At 38.1% G+C, this 13,772-nt stretch overlaps 1 protein-coding gene across 1 annotated transcript in view; it reads left to right on the plus strand.

Moving 5' to 3' along the window:
* The first annotated feature begins 1,630 nt into the window (after window positions 1-1,630).
* Window positions 1,631-13,772, plus strand: part of TMTC3 (transmembrane and tetratricopeptide repeat containing 3) — a 55,242-nt gene continuing 43,100 nt past the window's right edge. Inside the window, exons 1-3 of the mRNA XM_006870705.1 lie at window positions 1,631-1,851; window positions 9,588-9,806; window positions 12,157-12,256. Coding sequence (XP_006870767.1) covers window positions 1,654-1,851; window positions 9,588-9,806; window positions 12,157-12,256 — 517 coding nt within the window. The 5' untranslated portion in view covers window positions 1,631-1,653. The remainder of the gene's footprint in view (window positions 1,852-9,587; window positions 9,807-12,156; window positions 12,257-13,772) is intronic.

Raw genomic sequence — 13,772 nt, forward strand, 5'->3', positions numbered from 1 at the left:
GGGTGTGGTGCTGTGGGTTAATGTGCTGGACTGCCAAGTTGGTTTGAATTGTAGAGTCGGTGGTTCAGGCTCACCAGCTGTTTCTCATAAACCCTTTACAGGGTCACTATGAGTCAGAACCGACTCGATGACACTTGACAGCAACAAGCTGTGGCTAAATGTCTAGCTTTGGGCTAACTTACTTTGGAGGACTGTACAGTTTTACTTTTGAGATTTGATCTAGCTTTAATGTTAAGGGTCAAAAGACCTCTACTTGTAGCTGGTATCAAAGGGGATATTTAGAGTATGTCTTAGGAGAAGCAAGCATAATGGATATTGTATGTATTTCTCCCTTTGTTCTCTGCCTCCCCCAGTGTATATATAAGTATTTGGCCCAGTATTGTTTTAGGTTGTTGGCCTTTCTCTTATTGAATTATACAAACTCTTCATACTTTCTGATTAATGTCATGTAGGAAATACTTTCTCACTTTCTGTCACTTTCACATTATCTATTTTGTTTGTTTTTCTTTAACTTTTTATTGTGAATTGAGTGAAGGTTTACAGACAGGATCATCAGTTTTACATTCAACAAATTATACACTTTGTTTCATCTCAGTGATTGTAATCCCCTCCAATCAACAACAGTTACCTAACTTCCTCTCTGTGGTTCCTATTTTTCCATTCCACCTACCTTAACAGCCCTTCTCAACTTTGTGCATGTGTAAATGTTGCATTTTTTTAATATTTTGAATGATTGACCATTCCTTGGTGAGCGTAACTAACTAGTGTTGTTGTTCCCCCTTGTGTTCTATTTACTGCTCGGCTGAAAATTGGGCCATGAGGGTGAGTTTCTTTCTGGACCTGAAGGTGGTTGAGGGCTAAAGTCTTGGGTTCTTCCAGTTGACCTGGGCTTTTTTTATAATTTTACATTTTGTTCCACAATTTCTCCCAGTCTCTCTGGGACCTTCTAATGTGATCCCTTTAAGGGTAGTTGGTAGTGCTAGCTGGGCACCATCTTGTTCTTTTGGTTTCAGAGTTGTAGAAACTGATGTTCACATGTTCTATTAGTCCATTGGATGAATTATTTCCAAATATCTTTAAATCTCATCACTCTTCTTTCTTCCACATATGAGCTTTTAAGATCGCAGATGCTGCTCAGCAAAGGAGGATGTAGAACACTGTCTTTGTGGACTATGTCGGGAGACTGTGAATCTTTATAAGAGCAGAAAACCTCATCTTTGTTCCTAGGCATGACTGTTGGGTTTGAACAGCTGACCTTGTAGGTAGCAGCCCAGGGCTTATCCTACAGTACCCCAGGACTCCTTAAACACTGCTATGTTAAGTTGTTGTTGATGCTCTTAAGTCAGTTCTGACTTATAGTGACCCTGAATAGGGTTTCCAAGGAGCAGCTGCTCCGTGAAACAAATGAAACAAAGTGCATTTGATGTATGAAAACACACATAAAGCAGCAGTTAATTCTGCTTTAGGTTAGGAATATGGAGAGGTAGTCAATTAATGTTGCTTAGAGGTGAATGGAATTTGAGCTGATCTTTGAAGAATTAACATTCAATCAGTTGTTTTTGTTTTTCATTTACTAAAATTGTATTTATTTGGAAAAATGAAAACCTGTTGCTTACATGTAAATTTTTTTCCAGTGTCAGTCCATGAATATTTATGAAAAAGATGGCCAATATTAACTTCAAAGAAGTAACCTTAATAATAGGTGTGGTGACTGCCTGCTATTGGAACAGCCTCTTTTGTGGTTTTGTTTTTGATGATGTTTCAGCAATATTGGATAATAAAGACTTACATCCATCTACACCTTTAAAAACCTTATTTCAGAATGACTTCTGGGGAACTCCTATGTCTGAGGTAAGTAATTGTATTTCATATTTTAAGATATTCTGTTACTTTATTGGCGCTGTTGTTTAATGTGTTGCACTGTAAAGTTACTTTATTACTCTAAATTCCTTATCTCCATTGTCATTATAAGGAGCTTTGGTAGCGTAGTGGTTACGAATCAGGCTGTGAACCGCAAGGTCGGCAGTTTGAAATTACCAGCTGTTCCGCCGGAGAAAGATGGGGCTTTCTGCTCCCGTAAAGATTTACAGCCTTGGAAACCCTGTGCAGCTATGAGTCGGAACCGACTCCACGGCACATAGCCATTGTCATCATAATATGTAAGGGTTTTTTCCCAAAAATTTATAGGAGGCATAATATGTTGTAATAAATTGAGTAGCAAGTTTAAGATGTGATTATCTCTTTAAAAACATACTTCATTTGCTCCTTGGCTGTGTACCTGTGAAAAGCAAGAGGTATACTATATAGTTCCTGTTTTCTCTCTTGTGAATCAGGCAAAAGAGATGACCTCTTGTGATATATTTAACCGTTTTTAAATAGAGTAAATTTCAATATAAAGAGATCATATTTTAAAGGAAAAATAGTATATACATTATGTACTCCTCTGGAGGAAAAAAAAGTAAAATCATTTACTAAATATTTTTTATTTAAGTCTGTGTTTTATCTCTTACCTCTGTTATATACTTTTTATTGAAAACTTAAAAGAGTAGTTCATTTTTATGAGGATAAGTTTACTCTATCAATTTATTTTGAAGATGAATAAGCACTGAACTGGAGTCGGCTGTGGTGCTATAGGACAAGCACTAGAATGCTTACCACAAGGTCAGCTGTTCAAATCCACCAGCTGCTCCTCAGAAACACTGTACAAGTTCTCTGAGTCGGGTGACACCACTTAACAGCAAATCACTAAACTGTCTGTGCTTAAACCCTTGGTGATTTAGGATTGTATAAATTTACTTCTAATTTTAGTTGTGCCATATATTGGTTAAGTGGCATCAAGTAGGTTCTGACTCATAGTAACCCTGTATAGGGTGTCCAAGTTGCTGTTGGTGGGCTTGAACTGCTGATGTTGCACTTAGCAGTCTGTTGCTCATCTTTCAGCACCACACCAGGACTCTGGTTTAGTGCTTACTGTGTAGAATTCATGAGAAGACAGCTTTTAGATGGCAAGTCATTTTTCTTATCTATGAAATGAGATTAATACTTTGAGAATAAATAGATTAATGTATTTGTATACAGTGCCTAGCACATGTTGTTAGCTTCCATTGAGTCGACTCCCAATCACAATCCCTTGCATAGTGGGACAAAACACTGCCTGGTTCTGCAACCATTTATGAGGATCGTTCCGATACATTGTAATCCATAGAGTTGTCATTGGTTGATTTTTTATTAGTAGGTGCCCAGACCTTCTTTCGTAGTCCATCTCAGTGTGGAAGCTTTGCTTCTAACAACTATAGTCACCATAATAGCAGCAATCGAGCCTCCACTGACAGACAGATGGTGACTACTCATGAGAATTCAGGTCACACACCTAGAAGGCAAGAATTCCACCAGAAAAGCATAAACACATTTCCCTTGCATTGATTCCAACTCATAGCGAGTCTCTAGGACAAAGTAGAACTGCTCCTTAGGGTTTCCCAAGCTGTAAATCTTTACAGAGGCAGGTTGCCCCATCTTTCTCTCGCAGATGGGAGCAAACTACTGACCTTTTGGTTAATGATCAAGTACTTAATCCATTCTCCACCAGGCCTCCTTAGGGTTCTACCATTGAACCACAAATACCCCTATCTAACGCATTGTTGTGTAAATGCCTTCAATTCAGTTACTACTCATAGCGATCTTGTATGTCCTGTATAGGGTTTCCAATGCTTTATACATTTAAGGGAGGAGAAAGCTCATCTTTCTACAACAGAGCAACTGGGAGACTTGAACCACGAACCTTGTGGTTTGTAGTCCAGTGCTTATCTTAAGGAGTTATGTTGACTCGGTGGCTGTTGAAACCTAACATGCTTATTGTTCCTTATGAATTATCTTTGATCACTTTAACCATTCTTCAGACTTGTAAGCTTCCAAAGGAGATAGAGGAAATCTTTCACTCTGGTAGTTACAAGCACATGGTATATATTTTTTCTATTTCAATAAGCAGGGTATTGAATTTTCCTGTTACCTTCTTGTTCTCACCAGTTTTTGCTTTTTAAAGATCTTTGATAGCAAGGGAAAAAAACAGCTCTATTAGAATATCTGTTATTTTTAGATAACTTATTCCCTTATATCCCTACCCCTGATCAGCAGAGACCTTTAAAATGCATCCATTCCCCCATCTTTTGTTGTGATTAATAGTGACATAAAATCTTTGATTTGAAAAATTAGCTGGCCAGATGAAAGGACCTCATAGAATTGGCATACCATGGTTTCAGTGCTATGGGAGTGAGCTGTTTATTTTTAAGTCATTTTGTTGATCTCTGGTAGCGTAGTGGTTACGAATCGGCCTGCGAATCACAAGGTCAGCAGTTTGAAACTACCAGCTGTTCCGCGGGAGAAAGATGAAGCTTTCTGCTCCCGTAAAGATTTACGGCCTCGGAAACCCTGTACAGGTCGCTATGAGTCGGAACCGACTCCACGGCACATAACAATGGACCAGCCAAGGTTGAGAGCTATAATTAGCCATACTCATGTGACTTTTGTCCTATGCAGTAAGTACCTTGGCTTATGGTAACTTCTTCAGGTATCCTGTCTTTCTGTGTTGTTTGTCATCTCTGTGTGTAGATTGACATTAATAGGAAACTGTTAACATACTTATTTATTGCATTCATCCTTCTGTTTCTATTGCCAGCTAATACCAGGAGTAATTAAGTTTACTTTTACTGTTCTTGATTGTCACAGTGAACGGTTTTGTTTCACAAGGGAACCAGCTATTTTACTGTTTTTAGAATAAACTTGTTATATAATAAGCTGATAATTATTAATCAAAATGAAGTCTTAAATAGGTTCCTAGTGAATTATGTAATTAGTCATAGTAATAATCTGCTTTTAGTTAGTTATTGCCTGTGGCATATATGCATCTAATTGCCATAATCAAGCAATTATTTAAGATGTAATTAAAAATATGTGTTATTTTATTTTTAACTACAAATTTTTAACTGGAACATATATTCCAATAGAATAACCTTAACATTTCAGGCACTTATAGGGTTTGACTTATAGAATCTTTTTTACTTTTCCATGTGTTATGCATAGATTTGTGTTCCCCAAAGCCATGTGTTTTAAATCCTGACCCCTATAACTATGGTTATAATCCCATTTGGGAATGGGTTTCTTTGTCACTTTACTAACACAACATTAGTGTTGTTGTTAAGTGCCGTCAAGTCTTTTCCAGCCCATAGCAACCCTGTATAGAGTTTCCAAGGAGCAGCTGGTAAGCTTGAACCACCGACTTTGCAATTCAAATGGCTTTGCAGTCTGGCGCGTTAACCCACAGCACCACACCCGGACTCCAATAAAAATTTCTGTTCATAAGTCACCCACTTATCATATTTCAGTTATGTGGTGGTGGTGGTTATATACCGTGGAGTCAGTTCCAACTCATAGCGACCCTGTACAGGGTTTCTGAGGCTATAAATCTTTACAGGAGCACCTGTGGAACATCTGGTAGTTTCGAACTGCTGACCCTGAGGTTAGCAGCCCGACTGGTAACCACTATGCTACCAGAGCTCCTTACATTTCAGTTATGTTGTTGTAATGTGCTGTGGAGTTGGTTCCGACTCATAGCGACCCTGTACAGGGTTTCTGAGGCTGTAAATCTTTACAGGAGCAGAAAGCCTCATCTTTCTTCCGTGGAACAGCTGGTAGTTTCGAACTGCTGACCCTGAGGTTCGCAGCCCGATTCGTAACCAGTACGGTACCAGATCTCCTTTATTTCAGTTATAGCATCAACTAAGTAAGACAGAAAATGGTAAGTGCTACTCTAACAGATAACCTAAAACATTAAGGCAGTTTTGAAGTTGGGTAATGGGTACAGTCTGAAAATTTGTAATATTCTCCATAGTAAGACCCTGGATTACTTTGAAGAGACTGGATAGAATTATGGGTACTATAGACATTTCTGGTGAGAATGTAGAAGGAAGTGAGAAAAGCTATTACAATCTTCTATTAGCTTAGAAAATACATATGGTGCTGTCAACAGAACGTTGAATGTGGATATGTGGACATTCAATGTGCTTCTGATGATGCTTTTAAAGTAAAGGATTAACATATGATTTGACAGTGGAGGAGGGTGATGCTTTTTATATAACTTGGCTAAATTATGTTCATATGTTTGGTGGATGATAGAACTGTTGTTGTTGAAAAGTACTGTGGAGTCAATTCCGACTCATAGCAACCCTGTACAGGGTTTCTGAGGCTGTAAATCTATACGGGAGCAGAATGCCTCATCTTTCTCCCGTGGAACCGCTGGTAGTTTCAAACTGCCAATCTTCAGGTTAGCAGCCCGATTCGTAACCACTATTCTACCAGAGGCCCTTGGAAGGTAGAACTAGTAAATTATAAACTTGGATATTTGACTAAGGAAGTTTCTAAGCAAAATCTTAAAGGGGTCATGTGATTTCTTCCTGTTTATAGTAAAATGTGCAAGGAAAGAGATGGACTTAAGAACGAACTGTGCAAAATAAAAATATAACAAAGATTTGGAAAATTCTGTTGTACAAACTCAGGACACATTCTAGAAGTTTCACTTAAGAACATGGCTACACAGTCTTCTATTTCTGTAATTGATGAATCTAGCCAACTACCACAGCAGAAAGCCAATCAGCGTAGACTATAGGGGTCAGAGACAGAACAACAGGAAAGCTGTCTTGTAATTCTACAGGCAAGAAATAAATTGTTGTCTTCCCTGGTAAAGAAAAGACTGTCCTTAGAACAGAGTCCTGGTGTGGCACTGCAGGTTAATGCACTGGAGTGCAACGCCGCTTTGAGAACCACAAGGTTGGCGGTTCAAACTCACCAGCTGCTCCTTGGAAACCCTATACAGGTTTGCAATGGGTCAGAACTGAATTGATGGCACTTAATAACAATAACATCCCTAGAACAGCTCAAAGATAAGGAGAACTGTTGTAAAGAACACTGGAAACAAGCCGACTGATTTCAAAGGGTGGAGTCAGTCTCCTAAACTGTGAAAAAAAAACAAAAAGGATAAATACTGTATATGTATTAAACCTAACGAGATGGATTGGCCAGGTGGCATCATTGATGGACTCAAGTGTGGCAGCGGTAGTGAGGTTGGCCCAGGATCGGACATTGTTTCGTTCTGCTGTGCATGGGGTCACTATGAGTTGGTTCCGACTCGATGGCACCTGACAACAAATGTTGGTGGTGGTGGTGTTAGTACTGTCTGATTGGTTTGGACTCATAGCGACCTTGTTGAGGGTTTCCAAGGAGTGACTGCTGAATTGCTAACCTTGTGCTTCAAACCACCCTTGAAGTCCAGTGCTTATCCTACAGCACCAAACTAGGACTTAGCATTCAGTGATTATCCTACAGCACTACCAGCACTCCAAGGACTTCATGTAGAAAATCTTTCAAATAGCCACAAGACAGATACTAGAACTAATCAATAAATTCAGCAAAGTTTCAGGGTAACATAGGAAATCATTGTGTTTTTGTATACCAGCAGTGAAATAATTAAGAAAACAAATCAATTTATAATAAATCCTAAAGGGATAAAATATCTAGGAATAAGCTTAACCGAGGAGGTGAAAAACTCACATGCTGAATTGCAAAATATTTATGAAATAGGTTAAAGAAGACCCTAGTAAAAGTACAGGCATACCTTGGAGATATTACAGGTTTGGTTCCAGACCACCAAAATAAAGCAAATATTACAATAAAGCAAATCACATGAATTTTTTTCTGGTTTCCCAGTGCATTTGTGAATTATTTTTATACTATACTGTAATCTGTTAAGTGGGGATTTTAGGTTTAATATATTCAGGTGCATACATTTTAGAGGTTTTTTTTCATAAAGCAAATAGCATTGGCACTTGCTAATGAAAGGCCTAACAAATCTAAAAATCAGCCATTTAATAACCCTATGAAGCACACTTCTACTCTGACAAACATGGAGTTTCCATCAGTTGGAGTCAATTTGGCAGCAACTGATTTTTATTTTGAGTTATCACTATTTGAACTGAAGTAATGAGCCTTCTATTCCTTTTTTTTAAGTTTTTATTGTGATTTGAGTGAAAGTTTACAGGGCAAATCATTACTTTTATATTCAATATATCATACACCTTTTTTCATTACAATGGTTATAATCCCCTCCATGTACCATCAGTTAACAGTATTTCTCTCTATTCACTTTAGCTCTTTTGTTGAAATTGTTGTTGTTAAACACTCAGGCATATATAATAATTTACACTACCAAAGGACACATTCTCCAAGCCTGCCTCCTCTCAGTCCCTCTCTTTCCATGAATTTAGAGTCCCTAGCTGCTCCCTGCATTCTATTCCCTTTTTAACATCTGGCCTACAGTTCTATAAAATCTTGTATAATGTATTTGTAGTAAACAATTTGATCAGTGCCACCCGTGCCCTTGTTGTTATTAGGTGCCATTTAGTCAGTACTGACTCATAGTGACCTTATGCACAGCAGAATGAAACACTGCTCAATCCTGGGCCAACCTCACTATCATTGCCACGCTTGAACCCATTGTTCCTGGCACTTTGCCAATCCATCTCACTGGGGGTCTTCCTTTTTTTCTCTGACCCTCCATGCTACCAAACATGATATCCTTCTCCAGCGACTGTGCCCTCCTGACAATATGTCCGAACTATGAGAGACAAAGTTTGGCCATCCTGGCCTCCAAGGAGCACTATGGCTGCACTTCTTCCAAAATGGATTTATTGGTTCTTTTGGCAGCCATGACACTTTCAATATTCTCCTCCAACACCATAACTCAAAATCATGAATTCTTCTACAGTCTTTCTTATTCATGTGTCCAGCTTTCGCATGCATATATGTGGTTATGTATGTCATACATTCCATGTTCTGATTATTAATGGATGTTTACAGCTGTTTCTCTTCATTTTGAGTTGTGCCCCATCAGCAAATGAAGGTCCCAGAGTCTTTAGTCCCACAGGCATTACTCCATTCATTCCATCACAGTCAACTCTACTTTGAGGATGCAGCTCTTCCCCAGTCGCATTTTGAGTGCCTTCCAAGCCGAGGGGCTCATGTTCCGGCACTATATCTGACAGTGTTTCTCTGCTATTCATGAAATTTTCAGTGACTAAGTATTCAGAAGTAGTTTGTCACTCTTTCTTCCTAGTCTGTCTTCATCTGGAAGCTCATCTGAAACCTGTCCACCATGGGTGACCCTGTACCAGTGGCATAGCCCTCAGAATCACAGCAACTCAAAAGCCACCACAGTACAACAAACTGACAGACCCGTGCCCTACTATTTTTTTTTTAAATCAGTTTATCTATGAAGTTAAAAGTCAAATGTCTCTAACCACTGTATTATCAGGAATGGGGGAATTGCCTTGTTTTGGATCTCAGTGCATGGAAAGCATAGATTATACAGTTCTCTTTTAAGTTCAAGTTACTCAGTGGAACATTTCGTTATTCTATTGTTATTTCTCAGCCAAATGGATACACCTTTAACAGGAAATGTAATGATGCTAAGTTCTTATGTACCGGGAAGAACTAAGATACTTTAATAATCAATGTTTTGTTGTTTTTTTTTTTAATTGTAGGAGAGAAGTCACAAATCTTACCGTCCTTTAACAGTATTGACATTTCGTTTAAATTATCTGTTTAGTGAACTGAAGCCAATGTCATATCATCTCTTAAATCTGATTTTTCATGCTGTGGTTAGTGTGATATTTCTTAAAGTCTGCAAACTTTTTCTGGACAACAGGAGTAGTGTGATTGCTTCCCTGCTTTTTGCAGTGCATCCAGTACACACAGAAGCTGTAAGTAAAACTATTTTTCCCCCATTACTGTTTTGTGAAAGGAATCTTGGTGGCACACTGATTAAGTGCTAAACTGCTTACCAAAATGTCAGTTGTTTGAAACCACCAGCCACTCCATGGGAGAATGATGTGGCATTCTGCTTTCATAAAGATTTACAGACTTGGAACTAAGACAGGGAAATTCTGCTTTGTTCTATTAGAGTTTCTGTAATTTGGATTCAACTCTGTAGCAACAGATTCTCTTTGTTTTTGGTGGTGTTTTGTAGTTTGGCACTATAGGATCAGCACTGGGCTGTGAACCACAAGGTCAGCAGTTCAAACCCACCAATTGCTCCTTGGAAATTCTATACAGGATCAGAAACAACTCGACAGCACTTAACAACAACAACATTGATTATAACGTCATGTTATTAAGGGGAAAAAATTTAAGCATGACTTTGTTGTATTGTTGTTAAATACTATGGAGTTCATTCCAACTCAGGTTTTCTGAGTCTTAAAATCTTTGCAGGAGCAGAAAGCCTCATCTTTCTCCTGTTGCATGGCTGGTGGACTCAAACCATCGCACAATTCAGTGTGAATAGTATGGAGCCAAAGACTTAAATTCGTACAATAAGTTTAACTTCCTTGTACATAATTTAAAAAATTTAAACAACTTTTAGACATAAATGTTTATTCAGTTAAGAATATAAGACAGAATCCCTTAACTATGGTGGTGTGCCATGGAGTTGACTCCAATTCAGAGACCCCCACATAGTTTCCACACCAGGACTACATACATGTATGTGGTGGTGGTGGTGGAGGAGGAGTGCTATCAAGTCAACTTATAGTGATCCCGTATAGGATTTCAAGGCTGTAAATCTTTACTGGAGCAGAAAGCTTCATCTTTCTCCTGCGGAGCACCTATTGAACTTAAACTGCTTACCTTGCGGTTAGGAGTCCAACACGTAAATCACTATACTACCAGGGCTCCTTTAACTTGAGTAATTTAAAATGCAACTGTATACAGTTCTTTTCTTTGCTAATTGTTCATCAGTATCCATCTTAGGGTTATTTATCATATTTTCAGTGTTTGTATTTCAAAGGCCAAAAAAGTCAGTAAAGCAGAATTAAGTAAGGAATGAAAATTTATCAAAATATATGGAAGCACTAGTAGCTATCCTAACAAATGATGGTATGCAGTAGTTTCATATTTTATATTGCCTTGTGTTTCTAAATTGTGATCTGTCTCTGCTATTTCCAATGTGTTCATTAGCCCCTATCCCTATGTAGCAGGCATTTAAACTATCATTTTCCTTAGTAACCTTGAAACTCCAAAATTGCTTTCAGCTTGGGCAAAGAGTACTTTGTTCAGTCGTTTTAGTTACAAACTTTCATTTGTAGTCAAAAGTATTTATGTTTAAAACTGTGTATGTGTTTGTGTTGGTGTTAGTTGGGGGTCAGGGTATGTGCTGTGTCACTTTCCAACTACATATCTTTAGTGTCTAGCTGAACAGACATTTTCCTATGTGTTTACAAAAGTGATAGATGGTTTTCGATTTTATGAGTTCCCAAATGCATTAAAGGGAAGAGTTAGGAGGGAGGTAGTGGGTTATATACTGATATTTAGAATTTAAGGACTTCTGAAATAAATTAATCTGACAGAAGTGAAGACTGAAATCCATGAAGGTGAGACAGTTTGACCAAGTTCACAGAACAAGAATTTAAAATAATCTCTCTTGAGTTTAATTACCAATGTTTCCTTTCCCCAGTACTACATTGTCTTACTACATACCTCTTTCCTTATTTGTAATACAACTCTACCATTTCAGAAAAGGAGTATAAGTTATAATTAAAATTTTATCTAAACTCCTACATAGCTTTTTATTTCTAGTGGTTGAAATTTAGTTCTCTACTTAAATTGACTTCTGTTTGTTTTATTTTTTAAGGCTATTGTCTTTTTAAACTATAGTTAGCTGGTTTAATATGAGGTATTGCTTATGGAATTCTTTATACTTTTGTATTTTAAATTTTTTTTAGCTTTTTAAAAATATGTTTAAAAACTTTTGTACTACAGAAACTGGTAAGTGGTACACAGAACCTCTGCTTTTTACGTTTATTTTTTTTATTTTTGGTAATTTCCTGTGAGTCTGTAATTACTTCAGCATAAGTTAAATAATAATGCATTCTGATAGTTTCATCCATAAATGATAATACAGATTCACCACATGAGGGCACTCAAAGGATGTCTAAGAAATACAAATGTGAATTTGAAAAGTTATGAAAATTTACTTCTATTTTAATTGCTGTTAGTATTACATAACATTTTAAGAAACTGTTGATTTGGAACCCGTTCCCCATTTTCTCTTTCTAGGTAACAGGTGTTGTAGGAAGAGCAGAACTTTTATCATCGATATTTTTTCTAGCTGCATTTTTATCATATACCAAGTCAAAAGGACCAGATAATTCTATAGGTAAATGTCTTACATTTGCCTTTTTTCTATAGCTATAAAGCTTTCTGAGGTAACTTTTATTTATGCCACATGCTTCTCAAACATTATGTGATATACTTGAGGTTTATCTTTATACATTGTTCTACTTTAGCATGTATGATAATATGAATGAAATATGTTATCCCTATTGAAAATTGCATGTAGTTTATATTTTATCATAAACTCTGGCAGATTCTGTGTTATCTAATTTTAGAAACCAAATTACCTTAGAATTTAGAAGTTTAGAATATTGTTCCCTAGTTCCATATGCTGTTATCTATAAATAATACAGACACCAGTGCTTCAGTTGACTTTCTCTAAATGTTACCTGATGGACTATGAGTGGTACTATTTAAGTAAGGTAAGGTTAGAAGCCTACTAGAATGTAACTTCTATTATGTGTGGATCATAGTTCAGTTATTTATTGAGTTCTATTATGTGTCCTAAGGAGCCCTGGTGGTGTAGTGAGTTATGCCTTGGACTAATAACCACAAAGTCAGCAGTTTGAATCTACCAGGCACTTAGTGGGAGAAAGATGAGACTTCTGCTCCCTTAAAGATTTAAAGCCACTGAAGTCCTGTACAGGGTCACTGTGAGTCGGAATCAAGACAGTGACATACAATCACCACCATCACTGTGTGTCCTGTTGAGGAAAATGCTGTGTATACCTACAAAAACCAGGTGGAGCATGTCTGACTTCCCTTGGCTTCACAAGGGGGAAGGAGAATCAATCTCAAAACCAGCTTAAGATTGATTCCTGTGAAGTGGAAGTCAGACGTGCCTCCACCCTACACCACCCCTCCCACAGCACTGTGTACTTCACATCTGGGTTCATCAATCCATTGCACTGTCCACACAGAACTCATAACAATACTCATGATTATGAGGCACTCCTCACCCTTATCTTCAGCCTCTCAGCCATGTGGCCCTGTGGCTCTGCCCAGCTCGGCCGCTATTACCAAGCCCCTTAACTGTCTTAAGAGCACATTTTGCAATCCAGCTTTATTATTCAGTGCATAAGCCTAAATGCCTACAGCTGCTGCTCCATGTAGCCCCCACCCCCCACCCCTGCTGTCTCTGTTTTTCTAGGCAGTGATCTCACACTACACTCAGTGCTCTTCTTTCTTGATGGTCCTGGAATCATCGGTTCCTGCTTCTAAGATGGCTTCTTTTAAACCTAGCTGGATGGCAAAACTAACCAATCCTACCCTTAGAAGTCTGTATACCTTATTTGCATAGTCCCACCCAGTCATTTGGTAGGAATTAAGAAGACATTGGATAGAAAAGCCATAGCAAGTACATTCAGGTACCACAATACATTAGTTCATTAATGGTGCCTAGGATTGTCAGGAAAGAGCTCTGGTAGTGTAGTGGTTACAAATCAGGATGCTGACCTGCAGGTCAGCAGTTTAAACCTACCAGCTGCTCCACAGGAGAAAGATGGGGTTTTCTGCTCCCATAAAGATTTACGGCCTCAGAAACCCTATGCAGGGTCACT

The sequence above is a fragment of the Chrysochloris asiatica genome, unplaced genomic scaffold, assembly GCF_000296735.1.
Source record: "Chrysochloris asiatica unplaced genomic scaffold, ChrAsi1.0 scaffold00149, whole genome shotgun sequence".
Lineage (NCBI taxonomy): Eukaryota > Metazoa > Chordata > Mammalia > Afrosoricida > Chrysochloridae > Chrysochloris > Chrysochloris asiatica.